This window comes from Salvelinus sp. IW2-2015, linkage group LG25, assembly GCF_002910315.2.
Source record: "Salvelinus sp. IW2-2015 linkage group LG25, ASM291031v2, whole genome shotgun sequence".
In the NCBI taxonomy this organism is placed as follows: Eukaryota; Metazoa; Chordata; class Actinopteri; order Salmoniformes; family Salmonidae; genus Salvelinus; species Salvelinus sp. IW2-2015.
In genome coordinates this window covers 19,073,535-19,092,794 of record NC_036865.1, presented here as the reverse complement: position 1 = coordinate 19,092,794, position 19,260 = coordinate 19,073,535, and the positions used below count along the sequence as shown (strand labels likewise).

The 19,260-nt window shown below is 41.3% G+C and overlaps 1 protein-coding gene across 1 annotated transcript in view; it reads right to left on the bottom strand.

Moving 5' to 3' along the window:
* The window catches only part of LOC111951725 (ryanodine receptor 2-like), an 82,689-nt gene that overhangs the window by 9,788 nt on the left and 53,641 nt on the right, over nucleotides 1-19,260 (bottom strand). Inside the window, 23 exon segments of the mRNA XM_070434974.1 lie at nucleotides 737-837; nucleotides 4,819-4,883; nucleotides 5,109-5,265; nucleotides 5,809-5,943; nucleotides 6,041-6,187; nucleotides 6,375-6,435; nucleotides 8,317-8,453; nucleotides 8,645-8,687; nucleotides 8,994-9,124; nucleotides 9,623-9,850; nucleotides 9,965-10,051; nucleotides 10,206-10,338; nucleotides 10,546-10,613; nucleotides 10,847-12,177; nucleotides 12,277-12,358; nucleotides 12,552-12,656; nucleotides 13,022-13,150; nucleotides 13,296-13,384; nucleotides 13,494-13,574; nucleotides 14,166-14,236; nucleotides 18,141-18,217; nucleotides 18,783-18,862; nucleotides 19,035-19,134. Coding sequence (XP_070291075.1) covers nucleotides 737-837; nucleotides 4,819-4,883; nucleotides 5,109-5,265; nucleotides 5,809-5,943; nucleotides 6,041-6,187; nucleotides 6,375-6,435; nucleotides 8,317-8,453; nucleotides 8,645-8,687; nucleotides 8,994-9,124; nucleotides 9,623-9,850; nucleotides 9,965-10,051; nucleotides 10,206-10,338; nucleotides 10,546-10,613; nucleotides 10,847-12,177; nucleotides 12,277-12,358; nucleotides 12,552-12,656; nucleotides 13,022-13,150; nucleotides 13,296-13,384; nucleotides 13,494-13,574; nucleotides 14,166-14,236; nucleotides 18,141-18,217; nucleotides 18,783-18,862; nucleotides 19,035-19,134 — 3,638 coding nt within the window.

Here is a 19,260-nt window from a genome sequence, read left to right as displayed (position 1 = left end):
CAGGAAACGTATGATCTCTGTAATTGCAAACAAAGGATTCTGTACCAAATATTAAGTTCTGCTTTTCTGATGTATCAAATACTTATGTCATGCAATAAAATGCTAATTAATTACTTAAAATCATACAATGTGATTTTCGGGATTTTTGTTTTAGATTCCGTCTCTCACAGTTGAAGTGTACCTTGATAAAAATTACAGACCTCTACATGCTTTTTAAGTAGGAAAATCTGCAAAATCGGCAGTGTATCAAATACTTGTTCTCCCCACTGTATATTGACATCTATATACATTTCCTGTTGGACAAGTGAAGCTCCACATGAATTGAGATGCAATCAAATGTGGACATGATAATGATTCCTTCAATCATTGACTAATCACAGAGCAGATCTTATAAATGGCTATACCTAATCATGGTCATATTACTGCCTACAAAACTACATTACACCTGTAAAAATATCTGATGGAAGTACATGACAAGCAATTACCTCATTTCACACAAAAGTTTTTTTTAAATGACTATAAGAAAATGTTCTGCTTAACAAGTCTTGTAAGGCAGAGGTATGATATGTCAGCAATCATCGTATGACAGGCATGTCATTCCTGTGATTGTGGGATGTCAGTGTTGAGAGCATGTTAGTCCAAAGCCTAGACATCAGGCACACGAGGCTACAGATGGCAGGTTTATTTAAGTAAAGTGTTACATATCAGTGAAACTAGACCGCAGGTATCAACTCACAGATAGTTGGCCAGGTTGTGTTCCTGCAGAGTGTGTGTTTCGAATCCATGGGGCACATTGTCCAAGTAGTCATTCCCGATTCCACAGATGAAACACTTGGTCTGCAGGGAAGGAAGAGAGAGGTATCTCACATTTACATAACACATTTATAGCACATGCATATTGTTCCATGTGAATAACATAAAGAGACAACCAACACGACAAGTACTTATTGTGTTAAAGATAGTGAATGCATTCCCCTAATTCTAACTCTGCTTTAGTTGTTTTCATGCGTACTGTATTCTAGAAGTAATTTGAAATATTGTAAAAGGTCATTCATTGTAGACTGGGTAATCATTAGGGCTGTTAATCAGTTAACTCGAGTTAACTTTTTTGTAATTTTAGTGCACAATTTTTTGAAAGAATTGAAAATACACTGAATACATCCAAAATACATCATCTGCAGTGCCTTTGGAAAGTTTTCAGAGTATTTTTCTACATTTTGTTACATTACAGCCTTATTCTAAAATGGATTAAATACAAAAAACATCCTAATTAAATCGACACACAATACCCCATAACGACAAAGCAAAAACAGGTTTTTAGAAAGGTTTGCAAATGTATTAAAAATACATAACAGAAATACCTTATATAAATAAGTATTCAGACCCTTTGATATGAGACTCGAAATTGAGCTCAGGCGCATCCTCTTTCCATTGATCATCCTTGAGATGTTTATACAACTGGATTGGAGTCCACCTGTGGTAAATTCAATTGATTGGACATGATTTGGAAAGGCACACACCTGTATATACACTGCTCAAAAAAATAAAGGGAACACTTAAACAACACAATGTAACTCCAAGTTAATCACACTTCTGTGAAATCAAACTGTCCACTTAGGAAGCAACACTGATTGACAATACATTTCCTGTCTCTTATACACATCTAGATGTGTATAAGAGACAGGTATAATACAAAGAAAAAAACAACCGTTGTTTTGTATTTTTTTCGTACCATCATCTTTGAAATGCAAGAGAAATGCCATAATGTATTATTCCAGCACAGGTGCAATTTAGATTTTGGCCACTAGATGGCAMCASTGTATGTGCAAAGTTTTAGARTGATCCAATGAACCYTTGCATTTCTGTTCAAKATTTTSTATCAAGACTGCCCAAATGTGCCTAATWTGTTTATTAATAACTTTWCATGTTCAAAATMGTGCACTCTCCTCAAWCAWTAGCATGGTATTATTTCACTGTAATAGCTACTGTAAATTGGACAGTGCAGTTAGATTAACAAGAATTTAAGCTTTCTGCAAATATCAGATATGTCTATGTCCTGGGAAATGTTCTTGTTACTTACAACCTAATGCTAATCGCATTAGCCTACATTAGCTCAACCGTCCCGTGGAAGGGACACTGATCCCGAAGAAGTTTAAATGGAAGAAGTTTGGAACCACCAAGACTCTTCCTAGAGCTGGCCACCCGGCCAAACTGAGCAATCAGCGGAGAAGGGCCTGGGCCAAGAACCCGCCGAGTTCCACTGTGGAGATGGGAGAACCTTCCAGAAGAATCCGCCCCATTTTTTTAAATTTTCGCCTAAAATGACATACCCAATTCTAACTGCCTGTAGCTCAGGCCCTGAAGCAAGGATATGTATTTTCTTGGTACCCTTTGAAAGGAAACACTTTGAAGTTTGTGGAAATGTGAAAAGAATGTATGAGAATATAACACAATAGATCTGGTAAAAGATAATACAAAGAAAAAAACAACCGTTGTTTTGTATTTTTTTCGTACCATCATCTTTGAAATGCAAGAGAAATGCCATAATGTATTATTCCAGCACAGGTGCAATTTAGATTTTGGCCACTAGATGGCATCACTGTATGTGCAAAGTTTTAGARTGATCCAATGAACCYTTGCATTTCTGTTCAAKATTTTSTATCAAGACTGCCCAAATGTGCCTAATWTGTTTATTAATAACTTTWCATGTTCAAAATMGTGCACTCTCCTCAAWCAWTAGCATGGTATTATTTCACTGTAATAGCTACTGTAAATTGGACAGTGCAGTTAGATTAACAAGAATTTAAGCTTTCTGCAAATATCAGATATGTCTATGTCCTGGGAAATGTTCTTGTTACTTACAACCTAATGCTAATCGCATTAGCCTACATTAGCTCAACCGTCCCGTGGAAGGGACACTGATCCCGAAGAAGTTTAAATGGAAGAAGTTTGGAACCACCAAGACTCTTCCTAGAGCTGGCCACCCGGCCAAACTGAGCAATCGGGTGAGAAGGGCCTTGGTCAGGGAGGTGTCACTCTGACAGAGCTCTAGAATTCCTCTGTGGAGATGGGAGAACCCTCGAGAAGGACAACCATCACTGCAGCATTCCACCAATCAGGCCTTTATGGTAGAGTGGCCAGACGGAAGCCACTCCTCAGTAAAAGGCACATGACAGCCTGTTTTGAGTTTGCCAAAAGGCACCTAAAGACTCTCAGACAATGAGAAACAAGATTCTCTGTTCTGATGAAACCAAGATTGAACTCTTTGGCCTGAATGCCAAGAGTAGCGTCTGGAGGAAACCTGGCACCATCCCTACGGTGAAGCATGGTGGTGGCACCATCATGCTGTGGGGATGTTTTTCAGCGGCAAGGACTGGGAGACTAGTCAGGATCGAGGGAGATGAACAGCGCAAAGTATAGAGAGATCCTTGATGAAAACCTGCTCCAGAGTGGACCTTCCAACAGGACAACGACCCTAAGCACACAGCCAAGACGACGCAGGAGTGGCTTCGGAACAAGTCTCAATGTCCTTGAGTGGCCCAGCCAAAGCCCGGACTTGAACCCGTTCGAACATCTCTGGAGATATCTGAAAATAGCTGTGCAGCGACACTCCCCATCCAACTTGACAAAGCTTTAGAGGATCTGCAGAGAAGAATGGGAGAAACTCCCCAAATATAGGTGTGCCAAGCTTGTAGCATCATACCCAAGAAGACTCGATTCTGTAATTGCTGCCAAAGGTGCTTCAATAAAATACTGAGTCAAGGGTCTGAATACAAAAATGTATAAAAACCTGTTTTTGCTTTATCATTATGGGGTATTGTGTGTAGATTGATGAGGGGAAAAACGATTTAATCAATTTTAGTACAAGGCTCTAACGTAACAAAAAGTGGAAAAAGTCAAGGGGTCTGAATACTTTCCGAAGGCACTGTATATACCTAAAATCTACAATGTGATGTAAAAACAAATTGACATTGAGGTTAAAGTGTGCTTCACAACAACGCGATTAATCACAGCCCATCTGACAATTAACATTTTACGAGACACACTTATCCAGAGCAACATAGTAGCGAGTGGATACAGTTTCATATTTTTTTTGTTTGTACTGGTCCCCCATGGGAATCGAACCCACAACTCTGGTGTTGCAAGTGCCATGCTGTACCATCTGAGCCACACGGGACTTGCCTACATTTATTTTCTTCATTTGACAGCCCTAGTAATCAAATGAAGAAATGACCACATTTGCATTTCACAAGATCAATTCATTATGCCGCAAATACACTCTCCGACTTTCAGAACACATTATTCCTTAAAGTGGTGTGTGCACGTGCACATGCATCTGAGTGTTGTCTCTAAAAGGTTCCCATCTACTTCAATTTAAAGATGTATAGGGATGCAAATATGTATTTTCTGATAAACCACAGCCCAGGTTATCTGCATATGCAATTTACAACCTTTTTTCCAAAACATGGTCTAATTATCTCCATCTCATTAGAGATAAGTGTATCCTCATTAAGACTACTGATTGAATAACACGCTCTGACAACACTCTCTGAATCGGCTTAAAACATGAGCCACAGTCTCATCAATTTACACACTGATTAGAGTTGACCTCAAGATAGTCCATATGGCAAAACCAATATTGTTACTGCACCCAAAAGTGCGCTATGGTAGGGTAAGGATAACTTCCTTTGATAAGTCACTTTTACAGATAATGTTTTAGGAAATGTTTGAAAGAGAGAATTACAGGTGCGGTAGGTTCTTCAAATAATTACATAGGTGTGTGTGAATGCTTTAAAGAAAGCACAAAACTTATCTCACCTCCATGTCCTCTTTCACCTGCTCCTGCTGGTCACGGAGCTCCCCAAAGGCATCAATTATCAAACCTACAGGAAACACAGACTTGAGTGTTGGTGTCACAAGTATTTGTGCATGATTAACTGACAGGTTACAGGAGAACTTTAAGACACTGGAGGGATAAACCGATACATTAGCATTGCTCTATTCTCAATCACATATGAAATATTCATAAAGACCGACAAATCTATCTGACTCACTGGTGAACAATGGAGAAAAATGTGTGTGTGTGTAGCGTCTACATTCTGTCTCACCCTGAATGATGGCCAGGAGGATGACGATGACGAAGAAGAAGAAGGTGATGTCAAAGATGATCCTGACCACCTCAAACTCGTCCCCGGCCGGGTCCTCAATCTCATCACCGATGCCACCCCCCGCTCTCACGCCCACATACATGTGGAACATATAGCACTGGAGAACAAGGAGGAGTAGCCAATTGACTTTGCTACTTAACATTGCTGGGGTAGTCCATGGGGCATTCACAACTCTTATTATGAACGAGTTGAGCAATCTTATTCTTTAACTAAACATGTTGTTGCTGAGATATTGCATGCATGTACATATCTACGTGCCATACTAACATTACCGGTGAACCTTCAAGTCTGGTGTATTGTATTGTAATGCAATGCATTTCTAAAGCATAACAAGTCTGTCTGTCCTGAGTGAGTGACAGTGAAATCCATATTGGAATAAAACAGACAAGACCATATTAAAGTGGAGAATTCATTCCCAGTGAGACAAAGAGCCCAGCTCAGGCTGGAGAGGGTTATCTTAATCCAAGTGTCCATCAATCTAGGGTGGATATAGAGGGGCATTAAGGCAAAGGCTATGTTCACCTCAACTATGGGCATCACTGTCAGAAATCCTTCTCTTTGGCTTCTCAGACTCCGTGGCTAGTTTAGACTATGTGTCAGTGTGTCTGCATGCATGTGCTACTACATGTGCTGAACTCACAGTGAGCATGTCGTCACATTTCATGTCCAGAGCTACTCCATCTTCACTCTTGTTGTAGAACTTGCGGAAGAAGTTGAAGGCCACCACGGTGTAGAGATACACCACCACTGCCAGCAGCCCTAAAGTCAGGACCAACTGACAAACATATACAGCATTATGGAAATGTAATATTCTCTAAAGCCCCCCCCCCACCCCACATGGCAACAGGGTTTTATAGTTGTCTATACTGTACCTGTTTGCCATTGTGGGTAACAGAGGTCAGGATGGTTCTAAGGGTCTTAAAGCCCATGGCAATATCCAACAGGTGAGCAGCGAAGAAGAAGTTATTATAGTGGCCCAGGACAGACATGGTCATATACCATGCCAGGTACAGGAAGGACTGTGTACACACACGAGATAAGACAGGAAGACAGCTTGGGTACATCACAGACACTATAGCAGCTATCATCATATGATCTACATTATTATCTATGGAAAACAATGACTATAAAACACATATGTAAGGATGAGTCATCATCATATATAGAACACAGTAGGACGATAAAGTAAACGGCTGCTTTACTTACGTTGTCAGTGAACACTACTCCTAGTTTCCACACCTGATACTTGACATCAATTGAGTTTAATCTGAAACAGACATATCTAGTCAGTCTTCTTAGGCATGGATACATCCCTGTCTGGTCTCTTCAGTTAAGGGGACACCCTCAATACAAATAAGAGAGTCATACAGGTAACTGTAGAGTTCAAAAAGTACTCACTCTCAAAACCATGAAAAGGAATAACCCAAGGAGGCCGAAATGCAAAAATAATATCACTGATTTAATTCATGCTCAAAAGAATACAAAAAGTGAAAGTGCAAGGTGCTATATAAAAATTCAAAAGGAATGGAGCATATCGGCCTCCTTGGGTTATTCCTTTTCATGGTTTTGAGAGTGAATACTTTATTAACTCTACACATATTTTCTCTCCCACGCAACGGCCGCCTTTCATTCCAGCCTGAGCACAAACCCTTACACTAGCTTTCTTCATGCGGGTAACTGCCATAATAAAAGGAACACTTGAGTAAATGAGGGATACAAAGTATATTGAAAGCAGGTGCTTCCACACACGTGGTTCCTGAGTTAATTAAGCAATTAACATCCCATCATGCTTAGGGTCATGTATAAAAATACCCAGTTGCCCAATACCCAGTTGCCCATTATTTCTACCATGGCTAGAAGAGATCAGAGGGGTCTCAAAGGAGCATAAGGGGTTTAAAGGGTGTGTGTATGTCTCAGTCACTAGATCGCAACCCAATTGAATACTTATGGGAGATTCTGGAGTGGCGCCTGAGACAGTGTTCTTCTTTACCATCAACAAAACACCAAATTATGGAATTTCTCGTGAAATAATGGTGTCGCATACCTCCAATAGAGTTCTAGACACTTGTAGAATATATGCCAAGGTTCATTGAAGCTGTTCTGGCGGCTCGTGGTGGCCCAACGCCCTTTATGTTAGTGTTTTCTTTATTTAGGCAGTTACCTGTATATTGTACTGAACATAGAACTCCTTGAGTTTGAATAACCACATATTACTCAGATATGTAACCAAAAGGACTCACACGTCCCGTTTTATAATTTGTCATAACCATTTACAAAACACATTGGATTATTGCAATACAACCTGATTCAAACTGCACATTACTGCCACCTTCTGTCAAGACACTTCAGAATGTAAAGTACTGCACATTCTGTTTTATTCTCATTTCTTCAAGTAAGACACAGACACACCCACGCCTGACATCAGTGCTGTCGCTTTAGCCGATAGTGCTCAAAGTGCTGCTGAATACAAGATCATGTTTTCTTTGTAAAGTACCTTTCACACTGTCATTGAATGACATATTCTATTTAGAGACAAACATTTGTGGGGATTCTATAGATGGGTTGGCTGGCAATGTCACGAAAATGATGGGTGCGCACTGTTGAGGCAGAAGTCCGTGTAGTGTTATGATTCTGAACGGTCAGATAGCTAGCAACAACGACAAGAAGCTGCCATGTGGGGAATCGTAGGTGGCTTGTTTCAGATAGTTTTATCTTCTTATTGATACCATGTCTTGTTTGGAGATATTTTGAGTCATATCACATCTATGCTAATATGGCAAAACATTTGCTAGCTAGCTAACCAACAACTGAAACAATGTATTTGAGAGACAACAAGTGCTCATTGTGCAAATTTATGTTTTCAATAAACATTGGAGACGAAATATAGTTTACATGTTGTCAACAATCTAAGCCAACCCTGTCTGTTTTGCCCCACAATTATGCACGCGTCGGTTTTGATGCTAAACAACCAACCCGTCTATCTATTCCTGGCTAGTGAAGGGTGTGGCTACAGCCGACTTAGTTCAGCGATGTAAGTTAGTGACTGATAGACCTAGACTCTAGCCTCACACAGGAGGTATGTACAGTACAGAACAGTATAGTACAGTAAACAGTACATGGATTTAAGGGATCACACATATCCACTCACAGAGCAGTCCAGGCTCCCTCTCTCCTGGGCCTTCTCCTCTCCTGTCCCTCGGAGCTGAAGTCGAGAGCAGCCTTATCCAGCCCCAGCAGCTCACTGATGCGGTCACAACCATAAAACTTCCCATACTTGTCCATCACCTGAAGAGAAAGGTTGAGGGTGATTGACTTTAACGGCAATGCTATGGAGAGAGAATAATTGCTTAAGCCATTACATGGTTCATAGATCTCCAGTCTCTTTTTATTACACTAGACTGTGCTGTGATATGTGTAGACGCTGACGCAACTATACACAGAGAATCATGTGAGGTGAATAGGGCTACTGTACCTACCTTCCTTTTCACAAATTTATCCCAGTAATTACTGGGAAATGATCTGAAACAAAAAACATAATCGAGCATCATAAAACACAACTTCTTGTTTTGTAGAATAAATCAAAAAGAGTTCCACAATTAAAAGTTGTAACGGTCTATGAGAGTCTATGAGAGAGATCTGAGCATGCACAGTGATGCACTGACACACTGGTTCTGTATGTCATTACAGAATTCAGCCTGCTCCTCACTGAACTACACGGAACTGTAGATCAGAGGAATGTAGGACTTTAAAGTGTTGTAGTTCAACCAAAGTAGCCGATAGACAGGGTTTATTAAGCAGCTATAAAGGCCCTATGAGAGGACTGACTGTGTGGTGATGACAAGCCTGTCCCATTGGCCTTTGATGTCCTCATCAGGTGGCTGCTCAGTGACATAGAGGCCGTCAAACTCCATCTTCCTCGCCACGTCTTTCTCCCGCTTAAAAATAACCAGCGGGACCTACAGTAGCAGCCAATCACAAACAACAAAGTGATGCAGTAAGTAGAAAAAACACTATTACTTATAAAGTTCGCATTTCAAATGCACTACATTTGCTCCTTACACTCTTAGAAAAAATATGCTATCTAGAACCTTAAAGGGTACCCCGGCTGACCTCACAGGAGAACCCTTGAACTTTTTTTCTACCTGGAACCAAAACGTTCCCCATAGGAAAACCCTTTTGGATTCCAGGTCGAACCCTCTGTAGAAAAGGTTCTACATGGAACCCAAAAGGGGTCTACCTGCAACCAAAAAGTGTTCTCTTATGGGGACAGCCAAAGAACCCTTTATGACCCCTTTTTTCTAAGAGTGTAGTTGGTGCTGGAAAACCAAAGATGTGTAGCCCTCAATGGATCTAATTACTAGCTACTATAAACTAAAGACTATTGCCGCAACACTCATTGGTATGCACTGTCACAGTGGACTGATTGGCTGTCTGTTCCCTGTGAGCTGTCGTACCTTCAAGCAGTAGTAGCCAATGATAGAGCAGAAAGAGATGAGGGTGTGAGCGATGGACAGGAAGCGGAGAGAGGGCTCCATGTAACCAGTGCTCTCCTCCAGGACAAACTGCATAATGCCTGAGGTGTTGTCATTGACCAAGGTGCCTTCTTCATCCAGGTCCCCTGAGCTGTCGTAAAGCACTGGCACCTTCTCGTCTTCCTCAGTTACAGAAGAGGATGATGACACCTGGGACACAGTAACAATGAGACAGTTAAGGACAGTGAGACAATCATTCAATTTCACAGACCAGCCGGAAATGTCAATTTAAATATTTGCACTGGCAGTCACACAGTAACTCACCTTGTAGAAAAGGAGAATGAAGTTGATAGAGAAGGCAACAAACAAAGCCAGCATCCGCATGTTGTAGAAATTCCTCGCAAAGTAATTCTGAGAAATGAGATATGGTCAAATTCAGAGGGAGAAAATACTTGTTTGTGTGTGTGTGTGTGTGTGTGTGTGTGTGTGTGTGTGTGTGTGTGTGTGTGTGTGTGTGTGTGTGTGTGTGTGTGTGTGTGTGTGTGTGTGATAGAGAGTTTCTAACCAACAGTCTCTTCTGGTGAGTGGTTATCATTTCCCAGAAGGCTGATTCCTGAGGCTCTGGCTCCTCAGGTTTGCTGGAGCATATCCTAACTCTCAGTTTAGCCTTCGCCGCCTCCTTCTCAGAATCTTCCCTTCTGCAAAGTCAGTTTTAAACTTCAGCTCAAAGTCAACCTAAACTGTATTATATTAATTTGTTTCCATCCTGTGATGGAAACAAATTACGCTAACACAACAAAATATTCAGTCATTTTCTTAGTTTCAATTTGCCTGTAGTTATTCTGAGTCAGGATTACGGTCAGAATGTAATCAGGTCTTTAAAGGTGAATTTGAAAAATACTCACTCTGCTTTCTCCAACTCAGACTCTTTCTCTTCTCCTTCTTTACCATCTTCTTCTCTGGCACCCTCAACCTGAAGCCATTAATAGGATATGCATTAAACATGACCCAAGAGTACATTACTAACCTCGATCACACACAATAGTGTTTGGACAAACTGTCAACAGGTTTCGACCTAAACTGAGCAAAATGTTGAAGGGAAAGATTTTATGGAATAAATACAGTATGGTTCTACGGCACCAACAAACCAAGCATGCCATATCTAGCTCACGAAGGACAACAGTCATAAAAATACTGCAATAATACCTGTTGTTTCCCATTGGGCTCAGCAGGGGATTGTTGGCCAGTGGCTGTGTTGAACAGGTCAGTCAGACTGGCTGTTAAGTCATGAGTCATTAGTCTGTATTGACCTCCTTCTCTCCTCACTCGCAGACCGAAAATGTCTGACAGGACATTGGTGTCACTGGAGGAAACTGTTGACTGGCCCAGCCCCCTCAGCTCGTCCCGGGAGGACCTTGTGCTGTATCTCCTCTCCCTGTAACCCCCTGACCCCCCTGTGACCTCATCGAGTGTGGGGTCAAGGATGCCTCCAAAAAGGTCGAACACCCTTATCTTCTTGGCCCCCTCTATGAGTCCTCCACTTACAAAAACAATGTACAGTACATATAAGAAGAAGCGAACTACAGAACAGACAAAGTGAACCAGACCCATGATCATGGCCTGGAAGAAGGAAGCAAATACCATGACTAAATTCCTCAGAGTTGTCTTCTTAATATGCTTCTTCAGGTTTTTCACAGAGAGCATAGACATCAGCATCATCAAGCCATAAGGTAGAGCGAAGACGATGAGCCATATTGTGGACATGGAGAAAAATCCCATTTTGGATCTTTCCAACTCCTCCCCGTCATTCTTCCCCCTGTCTTTTTCTTCCTCTTCTTCAGCCTCTTTGCCTGCGGTCCTCTCCCCAGTGTCTGTCCCTGATATCTGGGCAGCCAGCTGCATCTCAAAGATGGTGTCTTCGCAGAAGTTGACAAACATCTCCATCTTCTCTTTCCCGTCGCCCTCATTGACCACGTCAAATATGAACTGTCTCTTGGACTCTTTGACCTGAGGCTTCTCCCACTGCGTGCGGCTGGACTCGCTGATCTCAAAGTAGACCCTCTCGATGCGCTTGCCACTGCCAAGGATCTCAATACGGCCCAGGTAGGGCTGGAAGTAGCTCAGAACACACTCTGCAAGCTGCAGAAAGGTACCAAGACGTGAATCGTGAGGCATGTGCTCGGACAGGTTGGTTAGGAGAACAGCAATGTTGAAGCCAATGTCTTTGGCTGGCTCGTGGAAGCGATCCACGAAGGCCTCATAATCCAGGAGCTCGCTTTCATCCGTCTCCGTGCAGGAGAGGAGGAACTGGGTCTCGGATTGAGAGTAGCGCTTGTAGGCCTCCATGGCCTTCTGGAAGTCCTTTTTGGAGATGCGACCTTTGCCGTCGTGATCATACTCTTTGAATGCGTCAGAGGATGTCAGGTCTTTGAGTTTGAGGAACATGTCGAAGAACTTTAGGATCATCTCAACATTGCTAGATGATTCCACCAACATGTCCACCATCTGCTTGCCAATTGTTCCATTTACCACATTACCTAGAGAAGAAAGTGAGATGAGTTCACAAGTTTAGCTTTGTCTATTGCAATTCACAAATATATTCACCATGTAAACAACTCAACTAGTTTGAATCTTACCTTCTAACATGGACAACAACATAACAACCATGTCCTTTTGCAAATCCATCAATTCTTTCAGAATTTCAATTTGGCTGGAATCCTATAAATGACAAAACACCAAAACAAAACATGTAACAACTAGTTTGATTAAGTGTAAAACCTAAACAATGAAACGGCCCATTGGGAAAAAGGGAAAGCTTGTTAAGCTCTACACGCATTCTTTACATGACTGGAATATTCATGGGTCTTATTGACCCTGGTCCTCCACCTCTTGAGTTCTACACCACACTGACCTGAGACAGCTTCATCTGCATGTGAGCAAAGACATGGAGAAAGCCCACCACTGCATCCCATAGACGACTGTGGGCCAGACTCTGCTGGTTACCAGTACACGGCCCCTGGAGAGGACAGTAATACAATGAGCCAGTTAGCTTCCCAGCTGGGTAAACTGTCAATAGCCAGAACTGAGACAAACACACATACTGTAAAAACACACATAACATAATTCACAATAGTTAAATACATGAAATACCATTTGAAATGGGTCAACCTCTGTGGAGAAAATGACACCCACTGGGCATAGATGTCAATTCAACGTCTATTCCACATTGGTTCAACGTCATTTCCTTGAAATGACGTTGAAACAATGTTGATTCAACAGTGTGTGCCCAGTGGGATGAATCAGCACCTAGGGACGTTGAAACAATGTTGATTCAACAGTGTGTGCCCAGTGGGATGAATCAGCACCTAGGGCTCAACCAACCTGGATGTACTCTGTGAGAGAGTTGAAGACCTGTTTGGCCACATTGATGGCCTTGGAGAAGTTACGCTGGCCATGTTCGTCAATCACATCCTTCCCAGAGTAATACCAGTAGAAATCACTTATCGACTCCTGGAGACATATTAGTAGGAAGGAGATTCAAATCATGATAGTACCAAAATATTTAAAAGGCTTGTAAATTATATTGAATCAGGTTACAGGCCAAATCAATCAAAATGTATCATACAGATAATGTCTCGTAGATCAAATTGTTAACCTGTACTCTGAGAAGGTAGTCCACAGTGGATATAATGATGTTCACAGTCGTGTTGTTTCCTGTTTGTGTTCTCAAATAATTCTGAAAATCTATGGGACAATTTGCAAGCGTAATCAGTTTTTAACAGCCCAATAACACGCCTCTGCCATAACACACAGAGAGAAGTGCACTTTGGTTAAAACGGTTAAGGGTGAGCACCTGAGTTGTGTCCTTCACAGAGGAGCTGTAGGAAGCGAAAAAGATCACAGGTCAACTTCTCATCAGGCATAACCTTCTCCCCTGAGAGAGAGAGAGAGAGAGAGAGAGCAACAGAGACAGAGAAACAGAGTGACAGAGAGAGAGAGAGAGAGACAGAGAAGTACAGAGAAAGAGCAGAAGCAGAGAAACAGAGTGAGCAGAAGAGAGAGAAAGGAGCAGGAGACAGAGCAGAGAGAGAGAGAGAGACAGAGACAGAGACAGAGACAGAGACAGAGAGCAGAGAGAGAGAGAGACAGAGACAGAGACAGAGACAGAGACGATGAGAAGAGAGAGAGAGAGAGAGAGAGAGAGAGAGAGAGAGAGAGAGAGAGAGAGAAGAGAGAGAGAGAGAGAGAGAGGCAGAGAGAGAGAGAGAAGAGAGAGAGAGAGAGAGAGAGACGAGAGGAGAGGAGAGAGAGAGAGAGAAGAGAGAGGAGAGGACAGAGAGACGAGAGAGAGAGAGATGAGAGAGAGAGAGAGAGAGATGAGGAGGAGAGAGGAGAGAGAATAGATATGTACAGAAATGAAAGATCATGAGTACGGTATCAGAGCCAAGGTTCTTTACATTCAATTTAACAAGACTCAGCAGTCAGATCTTAGCGGGTCAGTGGATTTTTTTCATTTCCATAGTACCTGAGCTCTCCTGGATGACATCGCTAATCCTTCGGTCTTGTCTGCCTAAACGCAAAATTCAATCCAGCACACTGAGTCAGAAAAGACAAACAAAGACGTAAAGGGATGCCTGCATGTCATCCTGTCGATGTACAAATAGTAGCTCTGTGACAATGATATTGAGGATTATGTTACCATGTACACAGGGACACGCCTAGCCTTTGTGTGGGTCCCACACCTTGCGGCAAACATTTTTTGTGGCACTGAAAATGTTATGTTCATTTGCTTCGTTCTACACATTTTGCCATGGGGTGTAGAGCAATTTAGCAATTTTACAAAACACATTTTCATTTTTTTGTGCAATTTCTACACATTTTCGCTATGACATTTATGCCATGTTAATATGATTACTCAATGTAGAATGACTACCAAATCAAATGGGGGCCACCTGGAGGTCATGGCCTTGTCCTGGGTCAGTTTCGACTTGATTATTAACAGTTTAGATAGCTGGCAAGACTAAAACACAATCAAATCAAAAAATTGTAGCTGACATGGCTAATTGAGTGGGCTGTCGTGGCTGACATAAGAAAAAACTGACGATATTTTATACATATATAGTAAATAAGTATAGTGTTTGGAACCACACTACTCATCAAGGGTTTTTCTTTATTTTTACCAATGTACAATAATAGTGAAGACATAAACTATGAAATAACACTATGGGATATCATGTAGTAACCAAAGGGAAAAGTGTTTAAATAAACGAATCTAAAAATTATTTTATGTTTGAGATTCTTCAAAGTAGCCACCCTTTGCCTTGATGACAGCTTTGCACACTCTTGGCATTCTCTCAACCAGCTTCATGAGGTAGTCACCTGGAATGCATTTCAAGTAAAAAGTGTGGCTTCTTAAAAGCTCATTTGTGGAATTTCTTTCCTTCTTAATGCGTTTGAGCCAATCAGTTGTTTGAGCCAGAAATCTGTGAGAGCCAGAAATCTTGCTTGTTTGTAGGTGACCAAATACTTATTTTCCACCATAATTTGCAAATAAATTCATTAAAAATCCTACAATGTGATTTTCTGGAGAAAAAAAAACTAATTTTGTCTGTCATAGTTGAAGTGTACCTATGATGAAAATTACAGGGCTCTCTCATCTTTTTAAGTGGGAGAACTTGCACAATTGGTGGCTGACTAAATACTTTTTTGCCCCACTGTATATACAATGGCTTGCGAAAGTATTCACCCACCTTGGCATACTTCCTATTTTGTTGCCTTACAACCTGCAATTAAAATGGATTTATGGCGATGCAAAATATTTTTTATTGTGAAACAAACAAGAAATAAGACAAAAAAAACAGAAAACTTAAGCGTGCATAACTATTCACCTCCCCAAAGTCAATACTACTTTGTAGAGCCACCTTTTGCAGCAATTACAGCTGTAAGTCTCTTGGGGTATGTCTCTATAAACTTGGCACATCTAGCCACTGGGATTTTTGCCCATTCTTCAAGGCAAAACTGCTCCAGCTCCTTCAAGATGGATGGGTTCCGCTGGTGTACAGCAATCTTTAAGTCATACCACAGATTCTCAATTGGATTGAGGTCTGGGCATTAACTAAGCCATTCCAAGACATTTAAATGTTTCCCCTTAAACCACTCGAGTGTTGCATTAGCAGTATGCTTAGGGCCATTGTCCTGCTGGAAGGTGAATATCCGTCCCAGTCTCAAATCTCTGGAAGACTGAACAGGTTTCCCTCAAGATTTTCCCTGTATTTAGCGCCATCCATCATTCCTTCAATTCTGACCAGTTTCCCAGTCCCTGCCGATGAAAAACATGCCCACAGCAAGATGCTGCCACCACCCTGCTTCACTGTGGGGATGTTATTCTTGGTGTGATGAGAGGTATTGGGTGTGAACCAGATAGCTCTTTCCTTGGTGGCCAAAAAGCACAATTTTAGTCTCATCTGACCAGAGTACCTTCTTCTATATGTTTGGGGAGTCTCCCATACGCCTTTTGGCAAACACCAAATGTGTTTGCTTATTTTTTGTTTAAGCAATGGCTTTTTTCTGGCCACTCTTCCGTAAAGCCCAACTCTGTGGAGTGTACGGCTAAAGTGGTCCTATGGGCAGACACGCCAATCTCCGCTGTAGAGCTTTGCAGCTCCTTCAGGGTTATCTTTGGTCTCTTTGTTGCCCCTCTGATTAATGCCCTCCTTGCCTGGTCTGTGAGTTTTGGTGGGCAGCCCTCTCTTGGCAGGTTTGTTGTGGTGCCATATTCTTTCCATGTTTTAATAATGGATTTAATGGTGCCTGTGGGATGTTCAAAGTTTCAGGTATTTTTTATAACCCAACCATGATCTGTACTTCTCCACAACTTTGTCCCTGACCTGTTTGGAGAGCTCCTTGGTCTTCATAGTGCCGCTTGCTTGGTGGTGCCCCTTGCTTGGTGGTGCCCCCAGACTCTGGGGCCTTTCAGAACACGTGTACATATACTGAGATCATGTGACACTTAGATTGTACACAGGTGGACTTTATTTAACTAATTATGTGACTTCTGAAGGTAATTGGTTGCACCAGATCTTATTTAGGGGTATTTTTTTAACTTCACTTCACCAATTTGGACTATTTTGTGTATGTCCATTACATGAAATCCAAATAAAAATCAATTTAAATTACAGGTTGTAATGCAACAAAATAAAGAAAAACCTTTGAATGTTCTAAAACTTTCTAAAAGTCCTGCCCAGAAATGTTCTATAGGATTGAGGTCAGCGCTTTGTGATGGCCACTCCAATACCTTGACTTTGTTGTCCTTAAGCCATTTTGCCACAACTTTGGAAGTATGCTTGGGGTCATTGTCCATTTGGAAGACCCATTTGCGACCAAGCTTTACCTTCCTGACTGATGTCTTGAGATGTTGCTTCAATATATCCACATCATTTTCCAATCTCATGATGCCATCTATTTTGTGAAGTGCACCAGTCCCTCCTGCAGCAAAGCACCCCCACAACATAATGCTGCCACCCCCGTGTTTCACGATTGGAATGGTGTTCTTCGGCTTTCAAGCCTCCCCCTTTTTCCTCCAACATAACAATGGTCATTATGGCCAAACAATTCTATTTTTGTTTCAACAGACCAGAGGAAATTTCTCCAAAAAGTACGATCTTTGTCCCATGTGCAGTTGCAACCGTAGTCTGGCTTTTTTATGTCGTTTTGGAGCAGTGGCTTCTTCCTTGCTGAGTGGCTTTCAGGTTATGTCGATATAGGACTCGTTTTACTGTGGATATAGATACTTTTGTACCTGTTTCCTTCAGCATCTTACAAAGTCCTTTGCTGTTGTTCTGGATTGATTTGCACTTTTCGCACCAAGTACGTTCATCTCTAGGAGACAGAACGCATCTCCTTCCTGAACAGTATGACGGCAGCGTGGTCCCATGGTGTTTATACTTGCGTACTATTGTTTGTACAGATGAACGTGGTACCTTCAGGAGTTTGGAAATTGCTCCCAAGGATGAACCAGACTTGTGGAGGTCTACAATTGTTTTTTCTGAGGTCTTGGCTGATTTCTTTGGATTTTCCCATGATGTCAAGCACAGAGTTTGAAGGTAGGCCTTGAAATACATCCACAGGTACACCTCCAATTGACTCAAATTATGTCAATTAGCCTATCAGAAGCTTCTAAAGCCATGACATCATTTTCTGGAATTTTCCAAGCTGTTTAAAGGCACAGTCAACTTAGTGCATGTAAACTTCTGACCCACTGGAATTGTGATACAGTGAATTATAAGTTAAATAATCTGTCTGTAAACAATTGCTGGAAAAATTACTTGTGTCATGCACAAAGTAGATGTCCTAACCGACTTGCCAAAACTATAGTTTGTTAACAAGAAATGTGTGGTGGTTAAAAAAACGAGTTTTAATGACTCCAACCTAAGTGTATGTAAACTTTCGACTTCAACAGCTTAGGTCACTTATGCCTGGAGCCGGCCCCGTATGTACCCACCTACAAGACTGCATGAGTCCTGCCACACTCTGGAAGAAACCCACGTCCCTCTTCTCTTTCAGGTAATCCAACATTTTCTGTGAAACAAAACATCAAACAATTAGCTGTATATAGGATGAGGAGACCATATTGCATGACAAAGAGAAAGGATATTCCTCTTGTTGTGAATATCACCATGATGTTGTACCATGTATGTAACAGCCATGTAACTTGCAGTACAGATGCAGGATCTTAATTTGATCACCCTGTTGCAGGATAACTGTCCTGCAATGCAGGAGATGTAAAACTTGTAGTGTATTTGAGGTTTCTGAAGTTTGTAATTTCCATTTAGAAATTTCAGACTAGATTTTCCCTTACATTTTTTTGTATCAACCCCTACAAAAATGGCCATTAATTATAATCCACATAATAATTCACATTTCTTATTGCTGGAGGATTATTTTCCTGCTGTTACAAACTGGCTCAAATTAAGATCCTACATTTATATAGAGTGAAAAAAATGCTTGGAGAAAGTGTGGAAAAGTAACAAATACAGTTTATTCTTAGCCTGAACGGTGTTTACCTGAACCAGCATTCAGAACAAAGTGTCCTCATCTGTAGCTAAAACCGATAACTAATTATGTTATCAAAGACTGCCCGTACCTGCTGAACAGTGGTATTTCCTCCATTCAGAATAGAAATACCAAGCTTCAGAGTGGAGGCCACCATGGACCCCATGTCACCTTTGTGAAATAAATAATTACATCAACTCAATGTCACAAATTGCAACAATCAAGCCATTTTTCAATTTACTTACAATGTTTAAACATTACTGTATTTTGGATTATAGGTAACTTAGAATACTTTAGTGATATCTAAAAAGCCACATTCAAAAACAGTTGGTACTCTGGTTACCTTTACTAGCACTGATAGTCTGGAGGACCATCTGAGCAGCTCCACGGTCATGCAGCCTGGCCTGCTGATACAACAGCTTCTGTTTCTCCATCTCCTTCTCCTGATCATTCATAGATCCATCCAACAAAATAATCAAATCAATCTGATGTCAGTCAGTTAATCAATATTGGACTGAATGACCCAATTGCAAACAAAGCAACAGACCACTCAATGAACTAATTATCAA